This window comes from Talpa occidentalis, unplaced genomic scaffold, assembly GCF_014898055.3.
Source record: "Talpa occidentalis isolate TD23 unplaced genomic scaffold, MPIMG_talOcc4v2.1 talOcc4.5, whole genome shotgun sequence".
NCBI classification, from domain to species: Eukaryota; Metazoa; Chordata; class Mammalia; order Eulipotyphla; family Talpidae; genus Talpa; species Talpa occidentalis.
Genome location: NW_023604861.1, coordinates 77802921 through 77825235, shown reverse-complemented (window position 1 = coordinate 77825235; position 22315 = coordinate 77802921). Strand labels below are relative to the sequence as shown.

At 46.1% G+C, this 22315-nt stretch overlaps 1 protein-coding gene across 1 annotated transcript in view; it reads left to right on the top strand.

The window, feature by feature from the left end:
• Nucleotides 1-21195, top strand: part of SPRED2 (sprouty related EVH1 domain containing 2) — a 123134-nt gene extending 101939 nt beyond the window's left edge. Inside the window, 4 exon segments of the mRNA XM_037527504.2 lie at nt 423-487; nt 18222-18371; nt 20489-20555; nt 20558-21195. Of these exon segments, the coding sequence (XP_037383401.1) occupies nt 423-487; nt 18222-18371; nt 20489-20555; nt 20558-21153 (878 nt within the window). The 3' untranslated portion in view covers nt 21154-21195.
• The last annotated feature ends 1120 nt before the right edge of the window (nt 21196-22315 follow it).

Sequence of the window (22315 nt, the reverse complement as noted above, 5' to 3'; positions counted from 1 at the left end):
AATCCCCCTCTCACTGGTAGATGAAAATACCCCAGAACTAAGTCCAGTTTACACAGTGCAGTTGTGGCAGCTCTAAACAGGGCGTTCAGTCCAGTGTGCTTCCCTTTCATAGGGTACCTAGAGGATTCCTGGGGGAGACCTGCTGATGCCTGCTCTCCTCTCACCCCTCCCCTCCATGGGGACTCTGTTTGTTCCCAAGTGGCCGGCATGGAAGTTTGAGAGATTGATAGGGAACAAAGGGAACATTCTGGCAAGAATCAGTTACAGAGTAAATGAAAAGCATTTCATTCCAAGTTAACATATTGGTAGCTTACGTGCAAAAGGAATGGAATATGATTTCCTTAAAATATACTTTCAAATGATGGCATTTGGCTTAATTTTCTTGGAAACACCTTTTATTGCAATTTTTGGTCTTTTTTTAGGCTCCACAACATCTTCTTCCACCATCCATAATGAAGCTGAGCTTGGCGATGATGACGTTTTTACGGTAAGTTCCCTTTTGCTTTCCAGATAATATGGATGAATAATCAGAAAGAGGGTCTGTTTAAAGACATGAGAGACGTAGTGATTTGCCATCTGATGTTGCTCTGAGGTTGCCAAGGGAAGGTTGCTTGTCATAATTTTTGCTGTGCTGGGTTTACCCTGTACACCTGTGGCTGTAGCACCATCCACCACATGGCCCTGAAGGGGAAGCTCTCAGACCTGTCTATGGTTCTCTTGAATCTTCCTAGTTAGGATAACCAGCTGTCCAGTTTGCCTGGGACTCTCCTAGCTCTAACACTGATAGGCCCTCGTCTTGGGAAACACTTCAGTCACAAGCAAACTAGGCAATTGGTCACCCTACTGGGAGTTTGCTTGCAACACAATCCCCTTCTTGGCATGGAGGGAAGAGCCTGGGAGAGCCTTCCCAATGAGTAATTCGACATCTGATAAAGGCTTGGAGGCCCAGTTGAGGTTAGGCTCCAGTGCGCCATGGCAGGAAAGGGCTTGGCTGTTGTGACACAGTTTGAGTTAATGGGATGTAACTGGAGACCGAATAATTTCTCGGCTTGCTTCTTCTTTTAAATCCTGTGCTTCTGGAAGGTAATTAACATAGGGTTTATTTCCAGCTTGCTGTCTGCTTGGTGCAGCAAGGAGCTACAGGGTAGTAGCATCAGACTGGCCTGGCTCACAGTAAGAAATGCATTTACATGATAATCTAGGACATGCATACATCCACAGACACCTGAAGCCACTTGATACTTCATGCCCGCATCCTGATTTTTTTTCTCTTCTCTTTCAGGTCCTTCTATTTTTTATTTTGAAAATTTTCAAGCCCACAGAATCATTCAAAAAATAGTACAGTGAACACCTATATAAGCTATGCCTAGATTCAGCAGTTGTAACATTTTGTTCCATTTGCTTTATCTGTGCATTTGTGTGTGCATGTGTGTGTTCTTCTAATGCACACATACACATTTTATTGCTGATGCAATTGAAAGCAAGCTCCCTTCTAAGTACTTCAGCATACATCACCTTCAAACAAGACATTGTACACTACCACAATACCAAGACTATATCTAAGAAAATTTTAATAGGAATTTCATATCATCTAAGAGTTCCCCAATAGCTCCTCAGGTGCCCCAAGGATGTCTTTTATAAACTAGTTTTTATTTCAAGTTCTAAATACACATTGCAACCCTTTAAATTTTTTTGTTAATGCACTCATCATGCACTTAGTGATTCGAAAAACACCACTTTGGGACTAGAGGTGTATCAACCACACTCTAGCCCTTGTGGAGATCACAGATGGTGTGTACAGAGATGAGACTGGCCCCTGGAAGGCATAGAGGCTGGCTCAGATGGTGAGACCCAGAGACGAGGGGGAGGTCTGGGGGCCAGAGATGACCACTTAGGAGGTGAGGCTGCTGGATGGCACCTTGGTGGCATTTGAACAGGATTCAGGAAGGAACTTTGAGGCTGGGGAACCCCAGGGGCCAGAGCAGAAGCAGGGCTGCGTGTGATGAGTTGCCCCAACATTACCGATCCCAATCTGATGTGAACAGAGCGTGTGTAGGGGTTTCAGGAAATGAACTCGGTTGTCCTTCCATGGAGCGGCTGGTGTGATGTGGCTCTGAGCAGGCTTCCTATAGTGCTCGAGCAGATCCTCTCAACAGTTGGCATGTTGCTTACATCTGTCCTTTGTCACGTTTTGAGAGACAAACAACAGCAGGCAGGTTAAAAGGTGGCTTCCTGTGCTCCAGAGCAAAACTGTCATTAGCAGCTGCTTCCCAGCTACCTGCCAGAAGTGATTTATAGACTCAAGAGAGGACAAGAGGGACAGGAGTGATGGAAGCCAGCATCCCTCCTGGTTTTGTCCTTTAATCCACAGGGGATCAATGGGCTGCTATAGGATAACACCAAATGCCTGGAAGGAGGGGAAGAAATAGCCCTGCTGCTTCCAGACACTCACTGGAGGCGGGGCCTCACTTGATGGCATTTTGTGTGGGCCCTGGTGTGTGATCACTGCCCTCATTCCATTTGTTCACACACAAGGTTTTATTGGCAGTGATATCTCCCGTCCCCAAAGAAAGCCCAGTCGTTAGGCCTTAATGACTGGGAACACATGCCATGTAAGGATGGGAGTGTCATCCAAGGTTTACATACTGGGCCCCCACTTGTTTGTGAGCTCCCCAAGATCCTAAGACAGTAAATGAGGTGTCTGAAAGCTGGAGCCAATGAAGTGGGCAGCTGCTTCAACTCCTATATTCGCAGCTCCCAAAGCTTGTGTTCTAGGATGTGCTGGTAAGACAGAGGTGCAGAACTCAGAGCTCACTTATTACAGAAAGGGTATTAATGGTGATGAGACCCTCTTCAACTTAGGATGGACCAGAATTACGGAGTTTTCTGAGAGAACAGCATGTAGATGAGACACTTAGGTATAACTTAAGGAACCAAGTCTATGTCTTTTCTGTTTCTGCTGCTAAAGTCAGGGCTCCCCTGATTTCAGGCAAACAAGACATTATGGCGAGGGTATTGGTGCACACACTGCATTGGGGAATAAAGGCAAGGAAGGGGTGCCTCCAACTCCCTGTGGAGAGGGGTGGTTTCGACTGGGGTGCTTGCCCCGTGTGGACTATTACTGTCACACTTCCCCAGCTCTTGTGATTATCTTCCATTCTGGTTTGCCCTCCCAACTTCTCAGGAAGATAAAACCATGTCATAGTTTCCTCAGTGAAATGAGCATCCTGTTTTGTGTGTATGTGCGTGTATGCGTGCACACGCATGAGCATGTACACATACTGCACACCTGCCTTCCCCTGGCATCTGCTGCCATTCGCCATCTCTCCTGCCTCCACAGGCTCCCAGGCCTCTTCTCTGGTGCCCTGCCACCAGCCTGGTGTGGGTTCCTACCTTTCCTGCCAGAGCCACCGGCAGAGACTCCTGATTAGCAAGTATTTTGATTTTTCAGGATTTTGGCACCGTTTCTCCATTCATGTGTCCTAATGCGTCTCTCTCAACTGATCACGACTGTTCTCTCCTTTAAAATTCCAACAAGTCTCTGTTTATTTCTCTTGCCACTTAAAAGCCTGCCCTTTGGGGGGTTTTGTATTTTATTTGGTGAATGAATGAATCTTCATTTAATTGGATTATTGGCAGGTTCTTCACCCTTCTGGTTCTTGCAACCCTTACAAAGCTTTCTGTATAGGTGCTCAATAGGTAGCAGATAGTGTCCACATTCATAGCTTTTAATAATGTATGAAAATTCTTTGCTTTATTGTTGCCCTGGGCAGGTGATTTTTTTTTAAAGGTGGGTCATTTTGAGGGCTTTGTGTCATATTTTTCTCACTGTGTTTTCCACTGAATCTACAAATAGGAGTAAGCTCCTGGCATTATTGCTTACTCTCAGCTCTGACTCCTCGTGCTGCTGCTTGCCCCCATCAACTCAGCTCTGCCTAAAAGCACAGTCTCTTTGTTAGGGGAAAAGGATGAATTCATATCTATAAAAGAAAGAATGAGTGAATTCCATACAGGCTTTGTGGATGACACCCCCACTCCATCAAGACACTGGGAACTACAAATCCCATGATCCCCAAAGGGAAGTTGTGAGGACCTAAGGGCAGAGTTAAGCAGCCATTTTCTCTGTTTGTAAATAAAAACCAGCCATGTTAGTGGGGTTAGTGCTCTTGGCCAGGTAGATTTGGTCTTGGAGGGTCACTTGGGATTCCAGGTCAGTGGAACGCGTAGGACGCATTTAAGAATTTATCTCCCTCTTTTCTCCTTGAGTTGTACATTTCCTCATTCCCCTTCCCTTGTAAATAAACCTTTGTTAACTTTTAGTATGTGCCTGCACTTTAAGTCCCCTTTAAGCGTGTGGGTGAGGACCCATAGTCAGGCAACCCATTTTAGAGCGGGTTTGCTTCACCGCCTCTCTACTCCACAGAGCACCTCTCAATTGCAATGATGGATCTAGGTGAACACATTACCTAGGTGTCCAGAACATGGCCACTGTTAAATAGGGGGGATTCAAGGGCCTGCACCATTTGGTACTAATTTATACGATGAGTAATGTCGGGAAGAGAGCACAACCACCCCCACAAAAGTCAGTGTTCAGTAATGGAGTTTTTGGCATTGCTTAGAGTCCACACATGCTTGCTGATGCTTGTGTCAGCTTTTCATTTCCCTCACCTCAGAGCTAGGGAGCCTGAGAGGGATGAAGAGCAAGGACCCTACGTCTTTGTCTTTGTGGAGGAGACTGTTTTGGCACAGCTAGTCGAGGAGGCCCATATAAACTTGAGAAATCAACAGTTTGGCTCCATGGATAAGCTGAGCTGGTTTGCCCCCCAACTTAAGATTGACTTCCTCCCAAACCCCTACAGTGGAGGACTCTGAGGCCAGAGGGTTTAGAGTCTGCAAAGGATGGAGGTTCCCTGGGAGAGTGGGTGCGTAGGGAAAGTGGGATGCATAGAGCTAGAGGGTCCCTGACTTTTACAGCCAGTTAATGAACAATTTGCCAAATTCCTGTTTTGTAGGGTTTGGTACTGGTGGTTTACTTGCTGCTCCAGAATTCCAAAATCATTTAAAAGTGTTATAAGCATCTTCATAGACAAGGATAATTCCCATATGATCTTGGGAGAATGCAGCTGCAGTGTGTGCATCCTTCTGGAGTGGGCTGGTCTAGAGCTGTGGCCAAGTGTTGGGACTTCAGCTGTCACTGTACTAAGCGGCTGTATTCTGGCGCTGAAGCTGGGGGATTAGAGAAATATTTGCTTTACAGAAAGATAGTTGGGGGTATGTAAAATGGCTAAGTCTTTCATCTTCCATAATATGCAATCTCTAAATATCCAAAACTACAAATCAGGAAATAGTAGTATAACCACATGACATTGAAAAAAATGGAGGGGGCGGCGGGGAAGAGCCCAAGAATTGAGTGTACATTTCACTAGGAAGTTAGAATCTGAGATGGAGAGGACAGCAATCTTTTTTTTTTTTTTTTTTAAGGAAAGAATGAGAAGGAATCTAGGCTGTGACATGAAGAGAGTAGGAATCAAGGGAGATAGCTTAGTTACAGCAATCCTGATTCCCCTATCTTGGGGTTAACTGAAGAGACACAAAGAGGTTGAGTTGTATGACTCGAGACACAGTTTCCCCTACCTACTGTTTGGAAGCAGTGCTTCTAATGGAGATAAGGGCACTTTAATGCTGGAATGACTGACAGGAGTTAGCAGGAACTGTTTGACTTGCTGGGAGGCAAGGCCAGTTAACAGACTTGCCAATTCCTTAGAATCACAGGTCTCAGAATGAGAAAGGATTTTGAATTCATATCCGAAAGCCGAACTCCCTCCTGCTGACAAATGAGATAGGATTTCTCTCCTACACTTGCAGCCCGGTCGGATGTGACGAAGATCACAAAGCTAATTCGTAGCGGAGGAAAACAGGAACACCATCTCCCAAGCTTTCAGTTTGTCACTGTGGTTTTAGCAACTAAATACAAGAGTTATATTTTAGGGTGTTCTTGAACCCAAAATGAAAGGGAGAGGGAATTAAGGGGAGAATGTCACCACCGCAGGTTCAGGGGCCAGACTTAGCATCTACTCAGCAAGTTTGCAGCCTAGAGGTCTCCAAGGTAGCAACTCGAAGCTTTTCCAGAGGAAGACCTACCCTTTGTTGGTTTCTACCACCCTCTAGCCCTCTAAATGGTGTTTCTGGGCTTGGGCCGCCCTTCCCATCGGTATTCCTACATAAGCTCTGGTCTGGAGGCATCACCACACAGCATGCACGGTCTGCTCTCCTGTACAGCGTCTTTGTGGAGTTGCACATCCTTCACATCATTTTGAGGGGGTCTCAGTTCTCTCCCAGACACACTTTTATTTGAGTTCGAGTGTTGGCTTGTGTTTTCTCGCACTTTCTCTGGTGGGTAGTCCTCCTTCACATAGGAAAAATATCCTGTCTTTCACAACATCTTCAGCTTCCAGCCATGGTCTGCTGCAACTGGAAAACTTGATTCTTCCTCATGCCCTACACCCAACCCCTTGACATCCTGTTTATTACAGGCTGCATTTTATTACTTTCTGGCTATTCAGAGCAGTTGTCCCTAATAACATCTGGGACTCCTCCCAGCCACCCCAGGTGTTTTCTAAAGCAAGGCTAGAGCAAGTGGTTAAAACCAAAGTAGCGAGCAACAATTTGTTTTGTCATGGAGGCACTTTTGAAGATTTGCAGATTGTGCTGATTTTCATTTTTGATTAATTGGAACCAGTGAATTCATTGAATTTTGACATTATCAAGGTTTCATTTATAGAAGTAGAAGAGCACAGAATATCACAGAATTTGCCTTTTCTTGAAGAGACCTTTCCACTGAATCTACCCCCAACAAATATTAAAGCTGAAGGCAAATCTACCAGTTTTGTAATTAATGAGATATATTTACTGATTTTCTAACAAAGAGTTTTTCCAAAAGACAAGTTATGTGGACCTGGAGTTTGGTGTCTTAAGGCAAGGCCTGGGTTCCAAACAGGATTCTGACATGAGGTCACTGTAGTCACTGATCCTTCTGATCCAAAACCCTTTCAGGGTGAAGTAGTTCCTTACATTTCACTTCACTAGTTCAGGGCAAGGAGCCGGAACTAATATGGCTCTGTCCCTGTCACTGTGCCTGCACTTGCACACATGTCATTGTGTTTGGTCCTCATCACCCTGGGAGCCACATGTTGACACTGCCATTTCTCAGAGAGATGGAGCAACCCCGGGCTCAGTTCCACACACTGCTCCCCAGAATGCCCCCCCAAATCTTCTTCTGCCTATATTAAATATGTCAGTTTCTTTTTTAAAAAAGATTTATTTATGCATACAGGAACTGGGGTACAGGCCAGAGGTGCAGGGGGTGAGAGGATTCAGAGACAGAATGGGGAACAGAACAGGCAGACTGACAGAAATACACTGCTGAGGGGAGCTGCGGGCAAGACAGGAGAGGTCTGCTGAGCCATGTGGGTAGCTCCCTGGCTGGCCTGCGATTGAACTCCTGCTGCAGAGGCTGTAGATAGCGTCACAGTGCTGTGCTTAACTCCTTATAGCACCAGGGAGGCCCCCTAAATAATGTCAGTTTCTAGTGCACTGGCTTACAGCCGTCCATCAGTGGAGGTCTGAGCCACCCCTTCCCTAGTCGAGAGCCCTGTCTCATTTTGGGAGATCAGTTGATCAAAAGTGTTTGTGGTCCTTGGGATTAAGGGATTTTGGCAGAATGGAGGAGAGAAGATAAAGTTTTTTTTATAAAAGTTGAAAATATGAGGGCCTCCCCGGTGGCGCAGCGGTTGAGCGCTGGGTTGCGAAGCTGCCCGCGGCCTCTGCAGCGCCGGTTCGAGCCCCGGCTGCTCCCCAGCCACCGGAGGAGGGTCCCACATGGCGCGCAGACCTCTCCTGCCGCCCGCTGCTCCCCTCAGCAGTGTACTTCGGTCCTTCTGCCTGCTCTGCTCCCCGCTCTGGCTCTGGTGAATTCTCCCACCCTCCCGTGCTTCTGACTGTACCCAGTGCATGTATAAACAAAACAAAAACAAAACAAATAAATAAATAAAAGCATGCCTCTATTAAAAAAAAAAAAAAAGTTGAAAATATGAACTGCTTTTACAAAGTTTAACTAGTGAAACTGATCTGTGATGTTTCATTAAGAAAAGCAAAAGTGTTTGGGGAGGGGCAGTGTTGTGTGGCTGACCCTGGGGGGCAACACCCTGTGACTGCTGCTGGCTGACACTCCAGCATGGCATGGGTTGGCTGCAAGGTCTTCAGTGAAGGTTGGAAGCTGCTTTATCTCCTAAAAGACAATAATTATTGAGCTCACATTACATGGTAAGAGGAGGATCTTTTTATTCAACATGTATGCCTACAGTGGCTCAATTTAAAGCAATTAAATGTCTCAGACTCAAACAAAAGCTTTGAAATGCTCTCAATTTCAGGAAGCCCAAAGGCATTTTGCTAGCCCTCCCACTTGTGTCTTTCTTCATTTACACTTATATCATCTCATCTTTTTAAGGGGTGGTAGTAAGGCTATTATTTCCACTTTACTAATTCATACACAGTACATATTCATGGTTACCCGAAACCTGGTTTCTCTTCAACGCAGCAGTGCTTGCAGTAAAGCTACACTTGGGGTTTATCTTTCTTTTCATATCCACACACATCTAACTTCAAAATTTAGAAATGCTTTTTTTTTTAAACACCTTTGTAATGTGTGGGAATTTGGTTTTTGTTCTTTCACAATGAAAAAAATGCCCCTTTTTATCCCTTGTGTTTCAGAGGAGGATGCCGTGAGTCTAGGGCAGTCAGTCATCTCACCCCCACAGCTGCCTCTTAGAACCAAGTTGCTAGCTAGAGCCATAAAAAAAAGCAGGTGCCTGGCCCATTTCCTGCGCACTGCTCGCCTCTTGAAAGAGGACACCTGGAATCACTGTAGGCCCTTAGGACAAGGGAGCCTGCACTACCTGTTCTGGAAGACCTATTGACAAAATAGGCAACAATTTCCTGTTTACCAAAGGAACAAGCATTGGCCATGGCTCTGTCTGCCATTGGATATGAGCTGACACTGAGGAGTAAAGCTGGTAGAAGGAGAAAGGCAAGCTTTGTTGAAGAGTTAGAAACAACAGCTTACCCAGATCTTCTAAGCTACACATTCAGTTTACTGTCTGCTACAAGAGAAGCAGAAGATGTCCGGTTTGCATGAAGATGTCCGATTTGCATGTGACTCATCTCCTAACCAGAGGTTGGGGGGCATGGTATATGTTTGTATTTTCTTATTTAGACAGATATAGAGTACATACTTAAAAATAAAAACAAGAAGTTTGCCATAGGAAGAAGACTGAATATTGCTTTAGTTGCATCAGCTGGTGAGATCTATTTTGGTTGTGGGTTGTAGAAACAAATACTAAAATACTGTAGCTCATGAAAATACTAGCTAGCCACTTTTAAGAATGCGAAATAGCACTTAAAGACAAGGCAGAAATTCTCCATAAGCAATCGGAATTAATCCTATAATTCTTGAATCAGCTAAGCAATAGCCTTCGTCAAAACCCCGGTGACCTGTACTGTTCTTGCGAGGAGAGAAGGGTTACACAGAGAATTGTTAGAGCTCACACAGACCTTGGCAGGCATCCAGTGCAACCACCTTATTTTACACATGAGGAAATTGAGGTCCAAAAAAGTTAAACAACTTGTCCCAGACATGTGGCGTGGCCTGGCCTGGCATCAGGATTTTCTGATTCTCTCTATATAGTGCTATTTTTGCTTAGCAGTGCTGTGATTCCTGGATGATACGTTCTGGCTTCTTAAATGATTTCTTAACATTTTATTTTCTATGCCTTATTCAAAATACACAGGCTGTTAATCTCCTGAAAGGACTGGTCAGAGTGGGCTTGGCTTCTTACACAGTGTGTGTTTTCTTCTGTCAGCAGCTCACGTTCCTGGGAACACAGATGATACAGTGGCTGTACTTGTTTGCCTGCCTCTCTCGAGGTGGGATTTGTCCCATTTGTCTCTATCCCCAAGAGGGAGGAGAAAATTGCTGGGTTTCTTTTTGTAGTCTCACGGATGTGCTCAGTAGGAGTGTCCTGTTCCAGAAAGCTGTAAACCAGGTGCCCCTTCATAGTCCAAGTGTCCTTGAAAAAACAGCCCCGGCACACCTTTCCTGTCCCTCAAGCACTGTTTGCCAGCTGCTGCGCCTTTGTTCTCCACCTACCCACCCCCCCTTTTTGGAAAAACAAAGATTTAGCAGGAAAACCCAGGGGAGTTGAGGGGATGCAAATAGTCCCAAAAACACTTGTTTCACTTGGAAATGTGAACAGCAGCCAGGATTCCATCCCAGGATAGGTAATTTAAGCAAACTGCCTTCCTCAGCTGGTCTGGACTCCCAGTTCTTCCCCTCCCTCCCTGAACTGCCCTTGGTCAATGAAGTTGGCCTTCCAAAAAGAAGGCTCAGGCCCCGACCCAGGGCATGTGAACAGAGGGATGTGCTTCTTAAGAACTCCCAAATAAATGTGACGTCTCTCTGCAGGCGAGGAAATAGCCCAGTTTCCAAGAGTAAGTCACATTTTATAAAACATGTCCATAGAGTACAAGAGAACCAGCCACAGGTTTAATATCAGGTGTCCACTCTCTAGTTTCTTCTCCGTTCAGACCAATTCCCATCAAACCAGGCCAAGCTGGACCTTGGGAAAACAGCCAGTTCGTTAGCCCAGACATCCTCAGCCCAGGGCCTTTTCTACTTCAGATTTTGATTTATTGTCAAGACACTACAACACTGAAGCCAATGACTTAAAAGTCCCTATCAACTTTGGAAGCTCCATGGTTTTCCTCTTGTATGTTCTGGAGAATTATAGGAAATACCTGAATTCTTAAAATAAGTATAACTTAGTCTACAGAGTCCAGCCGTTGGAAACTTGTTCCTTCTGAAGAGGTTTTTCAGATGAGCTGCTTTTTTGGCCTTCTGGGACTTGGTCCAGGTTTTTTGCCCATCCCTGGTGCTCCTCCTTTGGGAAACCACCCAGCAACACCCCACTCATGTCACTTTCAGTGTCTAAGCCCACATCCCACAAAGCCCAGGCCCAAAAGTCCATCAAGGAAGAGAGGAGTGCTTTTATTGCCAGAATGTATTTGGTCAGACCGATGGGGCTGTTTTCTGCTTAAGGGTGGCAGCGTCCGCTCTTTCAACTTGATACTGTGACTCTTGCCTCTACCTCTTGTCCCTTCCTTTCCTTACCTCCTGTTTTTTCCGGATTCTTCTTTATGCAAGTCTTATCTCAGCTTACAAGCATGTCACAGGACTTTAGAACCAGCTCACATATTTTCAGTTACTACTGAAAATGTGAGTTTTTACATAACCATAGAAAAAAATTGAAAATGTAGTTCAAGGACTACCCCTTTAAAACAGGACCTAACTTAGGTGATTAGGAAACACAATTTCCACGTTATAGTGTTCCAAAGTACAGGCACACCTCATTTTATTGCGATTTGCTTTATTGCGCTTCAAGCATACTGTGTTTTTTTTTACAATAAGGTATTTTTAAAATTAAAGTATGCACATTTTTCTTAGAATGGTATTGCACATTTACTGGATTGCAGTGTAGTATAAATGTAATTTTGATGTGCACCAAGAAACTAAAAAAATCCATGTGGCTAGTTATGTTACAACATTTGCTTTATTTTGGTATCTGGACCTGTAGTATCTCAGAAGTGTGCCTGCACAGAAAAAGGTGCAAAGCTGCCTGTTCAGCTTACAAAACTAGCCATCCCCTATTAGGAGCCTGAGGTTCCTCAGCTCAGTGTAGCCACAGTTGACCTCCCCCTTTCTCCTTGAGCTCAGACCCCCAGTAGTTCAGACAGCTACCAGGGATCAGGCAAGTCGATGATGCAGCCAGAGTTTTTCAGAGTTGAAGGTGAGGCTGGCAGATTGGAAGGTGTCACAAATTTGTGAGCACAAATAGCAGAGAAGCACAAGGATCATACTTCTGAATTTGTGTGCACGCACAGCTTAGACGGGCTGTTTTTCCCCGGCTCTGTTGGAAACCTTGGGCAGAGCTGCAGGAGAAGTGGCTCAGCCGTACGAGGGGCTGAAATGGAGGTTTTATCCCTTTGGCCTTTCTTAGAGATGCCCTGACAGCACCTTCCTTTTGTTTGCAGGTCACATGCACTACTTTGCAAGATTTCTCTGAAGGTCTAGATCTGAAATAGGCCTCGGCTTCTGATGAAGCCTGTCCTGCCTACTCGCCTTCCCAGGGTCCAAATGCAGAGCACTTTAGGGCTAGTCTGTAGTGTAGGATTTATCCTCAGCTGTGCCCAGGAGGCAGTGAATTGTGGACATGCGCAAAAGTTTTCTAGTACAACCTTGTGTTTAAATCAGGAGATACTGAAAGATCTTTCCAGTGTCAGGTTCTCTTGACTGTGCAGTGGCGGGAGGTGTTTCTGGATTGGAGAGTGGGTGGGATGGCTACAGTGGAAGATAGCATTTGATTGATGAGTGAATATGAGAACAAGTGGCCGTGCCTTGTTTCTCAGAATGACTTGACACGTTGTTAACCTGGACATGGGTCACAGGAAATAGGGTGGATTAGGGTGAACAAATGACTAACATGGAAGTGACCCTGATGGGTTAATTGGGTTTCTAAGAAATGAATGTGGGGTGCATATCATAGTGTTCCATACAAGGGTAGCTTTGAGCCTAAAGGATGACTGACACCTCAGTGTTAGATTAGAATTTAACCCTTGGTATTGGAATCACACCACAGGGCCTGTGTCTACTCATTCCGAAGGTATTTATTGAGATCTTTGGAAACCTTTGTATTGCAAGTCACAATCTGCTTATCTCCTGGGTTTGTTCAAAGAGGGTGCACTGGCTTACCTGCTGCATAAGCTGCACTTGTGCTGATCTCAGTAGCCACTGGAATGAGCTGGGTGTACGAAGCAGCGGTGTGTGGACCTGAAATCCCACAGGGCGTGTTGTTTGGGCTACATTTCAGTCCATCTCTGCCAGTAGCTGCAGGTCACTCTCCCATTTTCCTGTGGATGATGTGGAGATGGTATTTACATGTAGCCAGGCCTGACACGGTGTGCACATTCAGTGTGAGACTACTTCAGAGTATCTACAACTGGCATGTGTTAACAGGGCTCTGAGGACATAAGGAAGGATGGGTGAGAGTTGGAGAGCAGGCCAGAGTTTGGAAGAACTTGTGTATCAGTCTGGTCTTGTAGTCACAGGCTCCTCCCAGCTCCCAGTCTGAAAGTAGAGTGTTCTGTTTGGTGTAGGTTATGGTTTGGATCCAGGAACACTAACAAAAAAATCCATATAAATTAATGGTAATAGCATTCTGAGTACCCCCTCCTCCCTGCAATAAACTGCCAGATACACCAAATAGGAACATTGTACTTTAGGTAGAATTTGCAGGGTAAATGGCAGCTCTTTTGTATTTGAGTTCTGAACACAGTAGTTCCGGGCGGGAGGGGTAGGAGAGCCTGTGTTACTGATGCTCTTCCTGCTCACATCCTTGGGCAGTAGATGGACCAGACCCCAGGATTAGGCTCCACCAGGCACAGAGGCTCTGCATCTCTGGGGGCCCTCCACCTCCAAGTGGACTGCACAGGCAGGCACAATTGCCAGCATGTTCTGTTTGCCGGTTGGATGGCTCCCGCGAGGCAGGGGAGGGAAGCAGCAGACTCTGCACACCCAGTTTCACTCCCTCTGTAGAGAGGAGTAAGTGAGGGCCAGAAAGGGGCCAGGAGTGTGATGCAGGTGGAACTCTGCCATAGAGGAGGAATCCAGAGTGAAGGAAAAGTGCGCCCAAGTGGTGAACCCAGCACATTCTGGCTTCACTTACCAAAGGGAATTGACTCAGTACATCATTAGGACATCCTAGGGTGGATCAGGATTCAGATGTGACCAGATCCAGAAGCTCCAGTGGTGTGGGTGTGGGCAGGGTAGAGGCGCCTTCTCTTAGTTTCTCTTCGTTTCATCTTCAGGCAGGTTCTTCCCTTGTGCCTTCACCAGGATTCCAGGCTTCTGAGATCCTTAGATCAGAGCGTCAGAAATACAGACAGCAAATTTCCTGACTTCTTTGTAAAAACTCTGATTTGCCTCAGAGAGTGCCGCGGACCAGCACAGCAGTAGACGATGAGGCCACCTCAGGGTTGAGAGAAGCGTGCAGGGTGGTCAGGGCGTCGGTGAAAGAAATGACAAACAGACACACTTCAAGAGTGAAAATCTGAGTGTAATTTTCTTTGAGTTTGTGACCAATATATATATGTTTTCCAAAAGCACAGGGACAATGAATATCAATGAAATCAGCTTGCTCATGGGCTCAGTCTATCACCATCAGGGAGGTGATCTACATAACAAGCAATGACTTTTATAGAAGAAAGAAGGAAGTTTAGAAAGACAATAAGGGATTAAAGTTTGTAGTTCTAGAAAGACGGGATAAGATTTTTAGCATTCTTGTAGTGGTTCCTGGTGGTCGTTATCTTTTGATAAGCTTCTGTCTTTTCAGGGAACTTCCGCTGTACTTCCTCTACTTCAGGGTGTTTTGCTGTTCTCCCCCTGCGCGCTGGTTGCCCAGCCGGACCTAGGGACCGTGGCGAAAGCCATTCCTAAAGGTCACTGCGGGGGGAGGTGCAGCAGGTATGTAGGGTTTTGCTGTTCTCCCCCTGCGCGCTGGTTGCCCAGCCGGACCTAGGGACGGTTAGCCCTAAAGGTCACTGCAGGGGGAGGTGCAGCGGAGAGGACCATGCATCTATAGCCAAATCAGTCACTGTGGGTCTGGGGATTGGAAACAGGTGTCATCCCTCCATCACTTGGGCCAAAGGGAAAAAAACAGAGAAAAACCCAGGAGGTCTGTGTCCTCGAGTGGATGCTGCACCAAGTTTTAAAAATGAGTAGTGATTATGTTATAGGACAGGGAGAAGGGCAGCCCAAACCCCGCAAACCTGCCTATTCTAAATGGGTTCTGCCATCCGCCGCATCAACACAAAACACATGAGACTTTAATGGGAAGGAACTTTAATAAAGCTAGGAAACAATACAGGTAAGGCAAAGAGTCTAGTTTCTAAATGAAGCACCCAAAGTTACCCGTCCCTCATGGGTAAAAGTCCATCCATATGGGGTCGGCCCAGAGCAAGGCCCCAAAGCCTGCCACAAGTCTAAAACATCTTCCAGTGGGGACCCACAGAAAAGGGTCACAAACAACCAGACAAGCCGGAAGGAAAAGAGCAAAATCAACATCAAGATAAAAGCTGCCATTGTCACCTCCCCACGGGTCTCACCCACATCTGTGTCACCTAGTCCACGACCAAAAGACAAGCGCAGTTTCTTCACGTGTCTCTAGGCTCCATGTGCCTCCTCCAGGTCTCCTTGCTCCATCCTGCTTCCTTCCTCAGTCTCTTCTGCAGCTTCTCCTCTTCCTGCTCAGCTCCACCCTCCCTTGGGTGGGGCAGGGAACCTCCCCCTTCCTGGGACCACCCTGTTACATTCCCCCCTTTTAATTTTTATTCCACCATATCTATGGTGGCACAGATCTCATGGTGTAATTTTAGGAGACAGTCTTTTTTTCAGGGTTACAATGTGTGTAAGAGAAGCAACAATTAGTCAGCAGCATTGTCCATGAATGTCCAGTATGACAGTTTTATTACTTAAAAATAGTCCATTATCCAAGCCAAAAGAAAAAAAAAATCTGGAGCATTGGCTAAAACAAGATAGCAAATATATCAAAATTACAGGGAAAAAATGTTAAAATGGTTCAACTGATGTAAAACACAAATTTTCTCAACCTTGATCCCAAACTTTAACAGCATAGCAAAAGTTTGCAAACTAAATCTACTTTTAAACCATTTTTCCTATTTTTGTATAAAATCACAGGGCAGAAATAACTAACAGCAATTTTTAGCTGGCTTTGTTGAAATACTCCATACAGGATCAGAGCGAACCGGCGGCATCCAGTCGATGTAGGCTTTAGGTATAAAGTTGGTCTCATCAGACTCCACCTGGCTTTCCTCTTCTCGAGGGTACCAGGGCATTTTCGTTGGCCGGGTTGTCCAGTCCTGCCAATGGAGGCAAGCTTCCTCACCTTCTTTGGAGGTCTCTGGAACCTACAAACAAGGCAAACAGGTTCTCCTCTTCTTGGTTCAGCTCTTTTTCAACTTTCTGGAAGAACTCCACACAAAGCCACACAATCAAACTCACGTCCAATTTTCGTTAAAACAGACAAAATCCCTATGGAAGTTATGCAAAAACAGACTCTGAAATAAGTAGCAAAAATTACTACCACTATTTGTATGGTGTGTTGGTATCAAGGGGAGAGAAAATGTGACAAGTTAGCTTTGCTGGAAAAAAATTACAACCTTTCTGCAGATCCTGGTTAGTCAAAACAAAACAAAACAAAACAAAAATTTCGTGGATTAAGGACAGAATGCATAAAAAAAAAAGTTCCAGTATTATGTCAAAGAAACCTTAGTAAATGTCAGGTGTATTTCCAGGTCTATTGAGTCCTTTGTAAGAAAGTTTTACTCTCAACAGTTCCATCAATAGGAATCTGTTACAGACACACAGATCTTCACAAAGCCCAAGCCAGTTTTTCAACAGCAAATCGACATATGAAACAAACACACCGGAGAAACCAAAAATCACATTTGCGCTTATGGTAGCCAGCGCCACAGGGAAGCCCAATTTCCCCATGGGGCTGACTAACCACGGATGGCTCTGTCCTAAATTACGTTGGACGCCAAATCTGTTATAGGACAGGGAGAAGGGCAGCCCAAACCCCGCAAACCTGCCTATTCTAAATGGGTTCTGCCATCCGCCGCATCAACACAAAACACATGAGACTTTAATGGGAAGGAACTTTAATAAAGCTAGGAAACAATACAGGTAAGGCAAAGAGTCTAGTTTCTAAATGAAGCACCCAAAGTTACCCGTCCCTCGTGGGTAAAAGTCCATCCATATGGGGTCGGCCCAGAGCAAGGCCCCAAAGCCTGCCACAAGTCTAAAACATCTTCCAGTGGGGACCACAGAAAAGGGTCACAAACAACCAGACAAGCCCGGAAGGAAAAGAGCAAAATCAACATCAAGATAAAAGCTGCCATTGTCACTCCCACGGGTCTCACCCACATCTGTGTCACCTAGTCCACGACCAAAAGACAAGCGCAGTTTCTTCACGTGTCTCTAGGCTCCATGTGCCTCCTCCAGGTCTCCTTGCTCCATCCTGCTTCCTTCCTCAGTCTCTTCTGCAGCTTCTCCTCTTCCTGCTCAGCTCCACCCTCCTTGGGTGGGGCAGGGAACCTCCCCCTTCCCTGGGACCACCCTGTTACAATTATGCTACATGATGGAAATATGGGTGTATTCTTTTTCCTGACTAATTTATTATTTATTTATTACTGAGCATTTATTATTTCATAAATGGGCAGGATGATAAAATGAACTTTATAAGTATTTGTTTTAATCCTGCCTTGCCCCAAAAAAATTTATAACCAAAAAAAAAAAAAAAAGACAAGCAGAAAATAAGGGTAAGAAGCAACAGCTTCTTACTGTTCCTAGATGTTAGCCAGAAATAGGACACCAGGAAAAACCTTTTGTTTGGGGGAAAAAAGAAGGGTCTGTCACTGTAAGGCGCCAGTCTGGACTCACAGCCGCTGCTGAATTGACAGCTCAACACTCACCCTCCATGGCTCATGACCTCTGTCTCTCTGTGCAGTTATCCACCTTCTTTTTGGTTTAAAGTGACCTCCAAAACTTACCTCCAACCACAAAATTACAAAATTTCTTCCTGGAAAGCCAGTGCCCATGATACCCAGGAGGTTTCCTTATCTCTGAGACAGTCCCAGGCGGGGGTCAACCTAGCATATAAACACTGGGGTTTTATTTTTGCTTATTTCCACCTCCCTTGCAGGCCAGAGTACCTTGCAGCCAGTCTTGATCAAGCTGGGATATCCCAGCAGGAGGCCTTGTGTTGAGCCCTCTCCCAAGCTGGTCACTGCTCCCACATTTAAGAAAACAAACCCAACCTTCCAGGGTCTGGCAGCTGGGTTCCTGTGCCCGTTGAGGCAGCCACATCATGTTTAGACAATCCAGCCTTCAGGGGTCCTCCCATGGCCTGGATAAACTCAAGGTTTCGGGAAATCCAGCGAGATGCCACAAGTGAGGGTAGACAGCGTGTTAGGGTTTGCTGTGTGGGTTTGTTTTTTTTTTAATTAACTCTTGGTTGCCTCCCTCTAAACAGACAGCTACAGACAGTTCTTCTAATTCCTCTCAGAAGAAAGAACAACCTACTCGGACAATTTCTTCTCCCACGTCTTGTGAGCACCGGAGGATTTATACCCTGGGCCACCTCCACGACTCATACCCCACGGACCACTGTCACCTTGAACAGGTGAGCACACTCGTTGCTCTGAGATCATCCAGGTGGATGGCCTTTGATTCTGGAACAGCCGCCTTCCCCTCTCTCCTGTGGAGCTAACTGCCCTGAGCCCAGCCCCTTGTGCACTCCCCCATTACACCCCCAATCGGTATTGAAGGTAGTGGCAACACCACCTTACTCAGAATTTTCTGTGTCAGATTCCTACTGAACGCTTTATGTGCTTTATCTCAACCAGTCCTCACAAATTACCCCCATAAAGCAGGTCCTCAACACCCCCAGAGTTCCTGGTAGAACAAGATTCAAATGCAAGGCTGTCCTCACCCAGGGCGCCTGCTACACTGCCTCCTGCATTCCTCTATCCAAAGGGCCTCTTGGCTTTGTGAGAGCACAGAGCCAGGATTGGGACTGAGGAATGCTGCGCGCTTGGCTCTAGCCCCCTGGCATCACGGGCTGCGGGCCCAGGCTTGCTCAGGGGAGATAGAACTGAAGCCTGGAATTCAGTAGTTCAACAAATATTTACTGAGCAGTGGCTGTTTTGGGGAGCAGGTTCCCAAAGTGTGGGGGATGGACTGGTGCCCATGGGGGAATGTGGCTACCTCTCTGCTCTATAAGGAGAAAAAGGGAGCACTGGGCAGTGAGTTTTTTTTAAATAAAGCTGTATTTCTCTAACTCTATAAACATTTCATTGTATGCTTTCTAATATTTTGACATTTGTGGTAATAATAGATGGGACTTGACATTTTTGACAGTCCTTACTTTTGCAATTTTGCAAAGTCTGTGTCAACTCCCAAGATTTTGAAATCCTGTAAGACTAATTTTCTGAAGTCCAGGAAACTGATGTCAGGAATTGGACAGGCATGAGGGTAAAAAGTGGATGGGACATGGCCCTGCTCCTACGGAGCTCGTGGTCTGGTTGGAAGTGATGGGTAATCCTAATCATCATGGGATAAATTCTGTAGTGATATTATAATGAATTAATGGCAACGGGTATCGAGCACATCCTTGTGGGGGGCTCTGAGCTGACATGCATAGCTTCTTTTTAGTCTCACATCTGTGCAATTTGATAGAGAAACTGAGTCGGAGCTTAGCAGCTTGCTAGTAAATGCCATAGTCCAAATTTGACTCCAGTGAGTTCTTGCAGAGCATGTTCCTCACCCCTTGGGAAAAAACCATCCTGCCCAAAGTACTTCAAAGAAGGACAAAGATGGATGGTCACTTTCTCTGTAACAACTGAGATGTCCTGTACAACACAGGCTTACCCAAATCTATCAGTAACTGTTCACTCAGCACTTGCCACTCAGGACAAGATATTGTTGCAAATTCTAGCAGGACTCTCTGCAAAGACAACTCTCTGACTCTCCAGGAGCTTGCAGTTTGGATTTGAAGGCTAGAGGGTGTGACTCTGAATCCAGCTTGCCTGGACTCAGCCTCCAGCCCCACAGTCACTATCTGGGAGATCCCAGCAGCATCTGAACCAGGCAGCCGGCTTGCAAGTGTGCATTTTCACTCCTCGGCTCCCAGCAACTTCTCTTCCCAACCAGATGATAAAGTACTTGTGATCCCTATAGTTCCTACCCACATTTGCTTTTTTGGACGTGACCCACAGTGAGAAATGCACTTCCTGTTGTGTGCCAGTATACACAGATTATATACATGTAATGAAAAGCACTTGCCCTTATAACAGCACACTCCAGTGTTGTTGTATCTCACTGAAGAAAACTGGGTTTTACAAAAGAGAACATACTATACAAAAACTGTTGAAAGTAATCTATGCTGTTAGAACTCAGAATAGTGGTCACCTCAGTTAGGGCTAAGAGGTGACCTACGAGGGCAGGCGGTATGTGCCGCTCCCCCTCTGATTGCTGTTTGGTTGTGTTCCATCTGAAAAGTTCACCTGTATTTTTTTCATTGTACACACTATTCCTACATATGTAGTCATCGACAGAAAGGGAGGAAATGTTGGCCTCCACCCATTAAACTGATTTCCTGGCCCAGGAACTGATTGAGACGCAGTTTGGGTACCTCAGTCTTTTCAAGAAAAGCCTCCATCGAGATGGAAAGGTACGAGTTAGAGGGTTTTTTCTTCCTTTTTTGCCATTGCTATAAAATGTCTCCTTTTTCCCGGGCAGCCGATGCCAAGGCCCTACCGGCAGGTGAGCTTCCCCGACGACGACGAGGAGATCGTGCGCATCAACCCCGGGAGAAGATCTGGATGACGGGGTACGAGGATTACCGGCACGCGCCCGTGAGGGCCAAGTACCCGGACCCCTCCGAGGACGCGGACTCCTACGTGCGCTTCGCCAAGGGCGAGGTCCCCAAGCACGACTACAACTACCCCTACGTGGACTCCTCGGACTTCGGCCTGGGCGAGGACCCCAAAGGCCGGGGCAGCGGCGTGATCAAGACGCAGCCGCCGCGGGGCAAGTCCCGGCGGCGGAAGGAGGACGGCGAGCGCTCGCGGTGCGAGTACTGCAGGGACATGTTCAACCACGAGGAAAACCGCAGGGGCCACTGTCAGGACGCCCCCGACGCCGTGAGAACTTGCATCCGCCGGGTGAGCTGTATGTGGTGTGCGGACAGTATGCTCTATCACTGTATGTCGGACCCCGAGGGAGACTATACAGACCCGTGCTCGTGCGATACTAGCGACGAGAAGTTTTGCCTCCGGTGGATGGCCCTTATTGCCTTGTCTTTCTTGGCCCCCTGTATGTGCTGTTACCTGCCCCTGCGGGCCTGCTACAACTGTGGAGTGATGTGCAGGTGCTGCGGAGGGAAGCACAAAGCGGCGGTATGACTCAGCTCCCTCCCTCCCGTGCAGGGAGCTGGCTCTCACATAACCCCCTGCCCACCCATTCCCTCCCACCCAAAGGAGCCAGGAGACCGAGAGGCCTCCCAGCTTCCTGGTACCTTAAGGCACCTTTCCGGCCTCGGGAACCTGCCTGGTGGACTCTGCATTCCCCCCAGCCGCCCACTCTGCATCAGCCACACACCCATGCAGTGTTCTGAGGAAAGGAACCTTCTTATAGACTCGCCTGTACTATTATTAACCTGTAATCAAGCTTACTCTGACACACGTTGTTGATTTCCTGTTTTTCCACCCCACCTCTTCCAGTTCAAAGGTGCCTGCAGTAGAACTGCTGATTTTTGGTGGGTTTTATAGTTGGTTTTTCCAAGAGCGTGGAAGACTGTCTTTCCCCTTGGATTCAGTTTGCCTGTTGCTCGTGAGAACGGAGTTCCTGCGGCCACGGGATAGCAGAGTGACGAAACCCTACCAGAAGTATTTTAACCTGCAGTCAGTTATTATGTATATCAGAGATGAGCTAGTTAACTTCTACCACAAAACCAGAGCGCTTTAACTTTTTATAAAGCCAAATTTCCCATGCAAGCTGCAGTTTCTATCTTGAATCTATCATCATTTTTTTCTGCAAACTTCCCCCCATTTGTCAGTTATCACTGATACAAAACATTCACCCATAACATGAGAATTTAGCCTTAATTTCAAATTAACCGTGAAAATCAGGAAAATTCCTTAAACTGTATTGCATCCTCTTGGATCAGGGTTAGAAAGGAAATTTCAGGTTTCGCTGAGCCTCCCCAGTTACCCCTGAAGTAGAACTTACTAAAATTGTGTGCCCACCACATCTAAAAATTTAACAATATTAGAAGAAAATGCTAATGAAGAAATTATTTACTCATTGTTTGGCAAACCAGTCTATTCAAACAAATTAGTGTTCTCCTAACCAAGGTCCATTGAGGAACACTAAGGTTGTGGTATATCAAACTGCAGGAGCTTTACATACACACACACACACACACACACTATTTTCTGTTAACCGGGAGAAAGGGGGATTCTAAATCATAAATTTGAAGAGTGGTGGGTTGCATTTTGTTTGTGGGTTCATGTTTTGTTTTCACTTTGGAGTCAATTTCACGTCACCAAATTCTTCATTTATACT